Genomic DNA, 7960 nt, shown 5'->3' with positions numbered 1-7960 from the left:
AACTGAAAGAAAATTGTCGTATCGTTACAATAACATCGTGAAAATGCATCTCGTTTCGATCCCCACGAAGATAGCTTAACCCCCTTAATTCCAGTACGCGAGTTTGCTCAACGCGAAAACTCTTGTGTAAACCATGCAGCGTCGCTATTTTTTATCTCGAATTTTAACCACCACGGCGACCGAAAAAAATGTCCACGATTTTTCGCAGAATTTACCTCGCGACGACGAACGATCCGCGAACGTAGCGTGCGAACATCACGCTCGAACAGAGGCGAAACGGAGAGGGCTGGAAAATACGAAGAGCGAGACAAACCGGGGGTTGAACGGCCGTTCGCAAAATTATTGGGTAGAAAGAGGAAAATCGGGTGCAATCCGTGGGCGGCTAACCGCAAATGCCGAACGAATATATTCGTCCCTTTCTCGTTCTCTGTCGTACCGACGTTCGACACGTCTTTCCTTCCTTCTCGCTCGCGATGCTTCCTCCCACTCGAATTTCCTCGTCACCCCCGCCTTTCCCTCCCCTCTTTCTCTCGGTCTGCTCATCGGAAATCATTGCCACGCCGCCAATTGTCAGTTGGTGGTACGGCGGATTGGCTCAGGCGCAAACGCCGTTTACCTCTGTTGTTCGAAACGTGGATCGTTAAAGAGCTTTGATACGTTGCGGATTAACACATCCGAAACCGACGTATTATCGCAAGACCCCGTTGGTCAGCAGCGTACTTTCCATTTCTGTTCTTACACTCGGTGTCCATTACATACACTCTTATTTATTTACTCTTTTCCCCTTTACCACAAGGCGATCGAGCAGTGATTCCACAACCTCCCTGTTTAAGGGTTGTGGTCCACGATGCCGAGATAGAAGATGAGATTGATCGGTTCTCGTGGAACACGCTCGGGCAAAATGTTCGTTGGCGAATACCTCGTCCCAAATTTTAATATTGCCTCCCGAGTCTTATTCGGGACGGAACAGTGGCGCGCAAACGGTTTTCGAGGCTCCTGACGGTAACCGTTTACGCGTTCGCCGCTCGCAGCGAGCGGGGAGGATTCTACAAGCTGTTTTACTCGGAAACTTTCTTCCCCGGGATAAAACGGCGAACGTAAAAGCCGCCTCGTTTACAGAGGCCGAGTCCCGAGCGCTTTTCATATTTCCCCTTTAATATCTCTCGCCGTTCCGCGTCATTGTTCCCTACCATGGTCTCTCGACTCGCCTTCGATCGGGCCTGTCCTTCTCTCTCGGTCTGCTCATCGGAAATCATTCCCACACCGCCAATTGTCAATCGCCGGTAGCCTGGATTGGCTTCGATCCAATACAACTAAGTTCCCCCCTCCGATTCTGCGCGGGCACGATCCTGTTATCCGGATTGTCCGGAAATCCGTCAGATCGAGACAATCGATGGAACCCATGGACCTGACTGCCAGAGACGCGAGAATCGTCCAAATGGGGCGTGATCCGTGACCCGAAGGGCGAGGGGCGGGGGATGGGGAGGGGGGGTGGGTGAGGGCGACGGCGGCGGAGATTAATTTACCCGGAAAATTCGAGGATTAAAACATATAGTCGGCCGAGCGTATTGAATTTGTACATCCGCTTGTTGTGTCGGTGATTTAAACGACGATCGATAAACGCGCAAACGTTTACCCGCCTACAATTCCATTTACTAATAATTCTGGTTTACGGAATGTCGAACGAGAGACTGTACGATATCGCGAGTTGCTGTTGCCCCGATGGATACGAAGAGATTCTTTCGCGGAGTTAAAGTTCCCAAAGAGAACTCGAAACGTTCAGACGCGCTCGTAAAGCTAGGAAGTCGACACGGTTCGTTAGACGTTTCAGTCATCTGAGAAATAAGCTTTCCTTTGTCTGCATCTGTATCGTAGTCTAGATCAGAGATGAGAAATCTTTCGGAATTGGAAAACAACATGCCGCTTCGTAAATTCCTCGTAAACTCGCTTCCGCTCTTTATTCACGCGTTTACTCTCGTTTGGACGTTTCGCGTTTTGTCATAAATTGAGTTGGCGATGAGGGTCGCTTTCCCTTTGTCTAGATTTTTTTTTTTTTTTTTTTTTTATCCCTTAACAGAATTGATGCGGAGTAAAACAGAATTTTCCGACACATTTTTCAGCTCCGCTTTTTCACGAGCTAACGAGTGCGCGTACCCGCGACTCATTATTATTTTGGATGCTCTATTTTCCTCTTTTCGCGTGGATGTTTTTAGTACGTTCGAACACGCTCTTACCGTTATCGGCGCTTTTTGTTTTTCGAACGTTACGGAAGCCTCGTTATATCGGGACGTCGAATCGAAATGGGAAATTGATGAAATTATTTATGGCCAGTGGTATTAGGTGCACGCAACAAGCTGCCCTAAGGGATCGTTGCGTGCGGCAAATTTGCATCGACGTTTGCAACATAAATCAACGGGGAACGGCTGGTTGCACGGACGAAACCTTTCAAGGAAGTATACGTTTCCTCGGGAATTCGACGAGAAATGTTCGAGGGAGAATTCCTGGTGGTCGATGAGGAGGATAACTCGTCCCTGAAGTGCGGTAACCTCGGCAGAAGAGTCTCAGGGCCAACTCCGGCATCGCGAGAAGGTCTCGTGACCCGTACAAAATGAATGCATCCCCTTCGCAGGCTGCATCCTTTTCATCCCCCGCTCGGGCTTACCGCCATTGAGCCCATCCGCTAAATCGAGCGTGTCAGTGAAACGAAATACGGAATTTCATTTGAATTCTTCGTCGTTTCGGTCCCGACCCGGCTTGCCCATTTTCTTATTTATTCTTTATCTTTTCCGAAGTTGGGTGCAACGGCTCGATAAAAATATTTACATAGAAATTGAGCTCTCGAAACGGGGACAACAATTTTCTCGCGCAACGCTCGTTTTTGCCAAGAGAAACCGTGATGACTTTCTCGGCGAAGTGTACATCAACCGGTAGATGACCGAGAAGAAACTTTAATTTTTTTATAAGCGAGGATTCGACCAATAGTCCGTCATTTCTCAAGCTTTTTATCCTATGTAACGTAACGCATTCTTTCATCGAAGTAGGTCTTCGAAAATACCCCAAAAACTGCTCTCTAAGGCTACGTTCGGTTGTATTTTGTTCGACTCGTAAGAATCATCCTTCGTCATTTATTTTTGCGTCGCTACGAGACTGTCGAAAGCGAAGGAAATTCGTTGCGGCGAGATGGCCTTGCTGACGTTGGCAACCGAAGCAGCCACCGGGCAAATTAAAGCGTATTTTCGACGCAGCGAAGACGCTTCGCCAAAAAAAAAAAAAAGAAACGAGGGAACCGTGACGGAACGCAGCGATGTATTTTCCAACGGTTGAGAGACGAGCGCGGTAGTTTCGCCCGTTCCGGATGCGGAAAACATCCCCTCGATGAGACGATGCGGTTACGTCGGTTTCCTACTTCTGCCTCCCTTTTCCCATCCCCTTCCCATTCACCTTAACTGTACTTGCGTATCCCGAACAGGTTACAAACGACGGGCACGGTATTACAAGCCGCAAATTACACCCCCTTCCCCTGCCTTAGCTGCCACGTGAATGTGCGAGCCCCAAGACTGCTGGATTACACCCCTGACTGCGAGACCTTCCGCTGGAATACCTCTCTCTGGCTACCCTGCGCGAGAAACGGAACGATTCGGGTTTCCGAGGTAAATTAGGGCGAAGAATATTAACTGTCGTTATCCAGACAATTATTGAGACCCCGTGACGCGTGAAAATGCCTGCCGTTCGGCGTCACCGTCGCGACGATTCCGAACATCGCGGTCCTCTGCACCGAGACCGCTTATGGCTCTTATTTATCGCGACTCAAGCTGGCAAACGTAATATGAATGAGGAAAAACGCCCCAGAACTTACACCGATATAGATTAACGTATTTTTTAAATAATTGGCAGAGATATTGTGTCGAGTATGCAAGGTGAACCGAGTCAAATCGCTTGGTAACGCAAACATAACACGATCAGTCTTTTCAAATTTTCTCCACGTTTCTGAATTTAAAGTTTCTCAACCTTTCTCTGTAAACGTATACAAATGCTACGTATAATCTCCCGCGTAGAACGATGTCGGGAGCGTGAATCTTCCGTTCATAAATTACAATATTCGCGGGCCATCCCCGCTCGTTCAGCTGACGGGCATTCCCGCCCCCAAAAGTTACAGGAAATTCACCGCGGAATTAACGCCACGGATTTCCTAAACGATGAATTACCACGCGGTGGGATTCAGGATATCTTCCTTTTTGAGGAATAGACGGCCTGCGGCGCTGAAATTACCTAAAGTCAACCTAAAGAACAATTTCTTTTCTTCTCATCATTACTCTATAATTCCCGAAACGTTAATATTATATTAATCCAACTTCGTCAGAAATTAATTTTTAGATATCCCAATCGATAGATACCGAAATATATTATCGAATAATTACTCGCGATTAATCGCTCGGATAACAACGGCGTCTGGTATTTCTAAGTTTACGCCGATAACGAAAATAGATGGAGAGTCGATCGATAAGCGCTGAATCGGTTCAGCCGGTAATTAGACGCCAGCAAATGCGTTCTACGCGATCCAAGTAAAATCCTGTCAGGAAAAAAACGATCGCGAAAGAATCTATTTCTGCCGAATATTCCCGTAGCGTAGTATTTTGCCGCAACAACGGAACATTGCGAACTGTTTGCCGATTTTGACGAAATTGTACAAATGTTCGTTGGTTGGTTGTAATAACTACGATGCCCTTTGTCGCTGTGAATTTTCGATTCGACGAGATAGAGGGAAGCTGTAGACTCACAAATTACGTTTCGAGAGAGCCAAAATGTTTTCGGCGTAATCACGCGTTGGAGCTTCATTTTCCAAGATTATGCACTCGCTGGGAGACTCGCGAATATCTCGTTTCACCTCACGGCGATCCTTTTCGCTTTTCAACCGTAATAACGCGGCACAAAGGGCCGCGCGGTATTACGTCGTCTCGTTAATTAATTTATACCGGGGCAACACTGGATTACGAAGCCCGCGAACGATTCCATTTCTCCTTAGGCGGGGTGCATTGAAAAGCCATAAAATAGTGATGTCTACATTTACCATCCTTGTACGTCGTAACACGTCGATTTGCGAAGGGTAATAAAGAAAGAGGAAGTCGATGGACTCAACCACGAATAATATTCGCCGAGTCTTCATAGACAAGCTTGCTCTTCGTTCCAACTCTCCTTCCTAGAGTCAGGTGCACGTATACAAACAGGCGATATGAAAATTCATTCACTCTCAGCATCTACCAGTGTTACGTTATCTGGAATAGATGGGAGTTTCGATATGCTCCGTGTACGTAATGCGCTTTAGCGGTCGCTGTAAAATCAAGAGTGAAATATTGCCTAAAGGTAAATTACTCGCCAAGTTTGAGCATTCTCGCGGATGCACTTCGTTACTTATCTACCGCATGCAACGCCCAGCGTATCCCGAAACGCCGCAGTAAGAGTTCTCAAGGAAACAAAACAGTTTTCCGATAGTTCCGCCAGTGTGAAAGCGAACAGAGTTAGCGGAGCCTAGCCATCAGTTTTGGAGCACCGGGACCCGGCATGTATCATCGCGGAGGGAGGATAAATTACGAATCCGAGTTCGCTGCTTATCAGAAGTTTTCGCAAAGTTCATCGTTTCGAGAAGGTCACTGTATTAAACGAAGTATACTTGCGTCGGAATACGCAGCTCCGCTTAACGTAAGAAAGAGCATCGAGATAAAGGAACCGATGAACCCTGGCAATGATCCTATTATCTTGAATATTTTATTCTTAGAACTGTGTCGATGCATAACAAGACGTTGAACAAAATTTTCTGAAATCGCTACCTCGAGCTAACCACACTTTCCGCGTTTTCAAAGCAAGCATCAAATTCACTACTACAACTCGCAGTATATAATTTGTTTAATTCAGTATTGTTCACTCTGCATTGTCACATTGGAATGCCCCTGTCAAGAGACTCCTCGCTTTCACACGAAGCTGTCACCCATGCATGCTCAATCTACCATTCAGTTTTTACACCAATGTCTATAGACTTCACACACACGTCTGTAGACTTCATACAGACTGCTACGCTTATCAACAGTGTATTATATATAAGCTCTATCGCTATCCAAATGTCGCGGTAGTCTTCGAGCACACTGCTCAACGGAAGAACGTTCGTTACGTTCTATCCAATAGAAGGCAAAATGGCTTGCGAGTTTTCGACGGTCATTCTAGGGGCAGTAGCCCTACTGATCCTTTACTTGATAAACAAATACACTTATTGGAAAAGACAAGGAATTCCGACCGCGAAAGGATTAGTCCCGCTCGTGGGCCACGTATTGCCGCTGACGACCATGAAGTCAAGCGTCTCGGAGTTCAATCGCCAGATGTACGAAGAGGGCAAAAATCACAGCATGATTGGATACTACAAGATAACATCTCCTAAGCTACTGATCCGTGATCCGCGGTTGGTAAAGACCGTCATACAGAGCAGCTTCTCGAGCTTCCATCAAAACGGCTGGGTGATACAACCAGACGCGGATCCTCTACTAGCGAAGAATCCATTTTTCTGTTACGGCGAGGATTGGTCCATCGGAAGAAAACGATTAGCCTACTCGTTTTCCAACATGAGATTAAAAATCCTTTTCGAGAGTGTTAAGGGCGTATGCAAGAAATTCGAGGACTTTATGGAGAGACGATTGAAATCTAACGACAAGTACGAAGTCGAGCTGAAGTCTTTGTTTTCAAGATACACCGGTGAAGTTGTCGCGAGCGCAGGCTTAGGCATCGAGGGTTTCAGTTTCGAGGACGAACCGCACCCAGGGTCCTTCAATGAGATAGGCAAGTCGATCTTCGAGCCGAGTCTTTGGAACGGTATTCTGAATATCATTATATTCATAATGCCCATGCTCAACAATCTGTTGAAGATTAACTTCGTACCGAAGAAGGTGGACACGTTGTTGAGGCATATCGTCTCGGAGAACCTGCAGGCTAGACGGAATACGCCAACACCAAGGCACGATTTCTTTCAATTGATGATCGATCTCGAAAAGACAGAAGGAGAAAAGTTGGACGAAAGTGTTCTTGCTGCTCATGCGTTTTCTTTCTTCTTCGACGGTTACGAAACGTCCAGCATTACCCTCAGTTTCATCGGGTATCAATTAGCGAGTCACCCGGACGTTCAAGAAAAATTGAGAAAGGAAATTGTGTCCACGATCGCCGAACACGGCGGTACGTTGACGTTCGAAGCTTTGAAAGATATGACGTACATGGATCAAGTGATAAACGAGTCGCAAAGGTGTTATCCCTCTCTCGGGCTCATGAGCAAGTTGTGCACGAAAGAAATCGAGTTGCAAGGATCGGACGGACTAACTTGCAAAATCGAGCCTGGAACTGAGGTTATCGTATCTATTCATGGACTGCACTTAGATCCAGAATACTGGACCGATCCGGAAGTGTTCGATCCAGAACGGTTTAACGAAGACAGGAAACAGAACATCGAAAAGATGACGTATCTTCCCTTCGGCGAGGGTCCAAGGATTTGCGTCGGAATGAGGATGGCGTTGGTGAAGATCAAGGCTTGCTTGTCAACCTTGTTGAGAAACTACAAGCTCGAGCTATCGCAAAAAATGCAGCTTCCCTTGCAATTATCATCGGCTCATTTCCTGACCGCGCCTGTTGGCGGGATATGGGTCAACATTTCGAGAATTTAAGGAGTGATCCCGATGTTCGTAACAAAAACAGTTTAAAGACCTGTTTACTAAATAATCATTTCGAAATGCGACAGTGTAATGCGAGAATTCTATCTAAAGTTTGTTTACGCACTAAATTTTTAATGTTTACTATTACACTTGATCTAATCAATACTTGATCCACGAGACGTGTTCGTCTGATAACGTAGCGTTACATAAATTGTATGTTTTGTAGCGCGGCAAAACAGCAGCGTCGTATCGTAGCGTTGTGGCTCTCGTTCGAGTGT

General features: G+C 46.4%; 1 protein-coding gene across 1 annotated transcript; it reads left to right on the top strand.

Moving 5' to 3' along the window:
* The first annotated feature begins 6145 nt into the window (after positions 1-6145).
* Positions 6146-7954, top strand: LOC128887487 (cytochrome P450 9e2-like). The gene has a single exon (XM_054143453.1). The coding sequence runs from the start codon at positions 6186-6188 to the stop codon at positions 7692-7694; it is 1509 nt and encodes a 502-aa protein (XP_053999428.1). The 5' UTR covers positions 6146-6185; the 3' UTR covers positions 7695-7954.
* The last annotated feature ends 6 nt before the right edge of the window (positions 7955-7960 follow it).

This window comes from Hylaeus anthracinus, unplaced genomic scaffold, assembly GCF_026225885.1.
Source record: "Hylaeus anthracinus isolate JK02 unplaced genomic scaffold, UHH_iyHylAnth1.0_haploid 11989, whole genome shotgun sequence".
Classification (NCBI taxonomy): Eukaryota; Metazoa; Arthropoda; class Insecta; order Hymenoptera; family Colletidae; genus Hylaeus; species Hylaeus anthracinus.
This window is presented reverse-complemented; position numbering and strand designations above follow the sequence as displayed.

Bases quoted from the DNA above. Each gene is read 5' to 3' on its own strand.
- LOC128887487 (XM_054143453.1), top strand. From the start codon at position 6,186: ATGGCTTGCGAGTTTTCGACGGTCATTCTAGGGGCAGTAGCCCTACTG.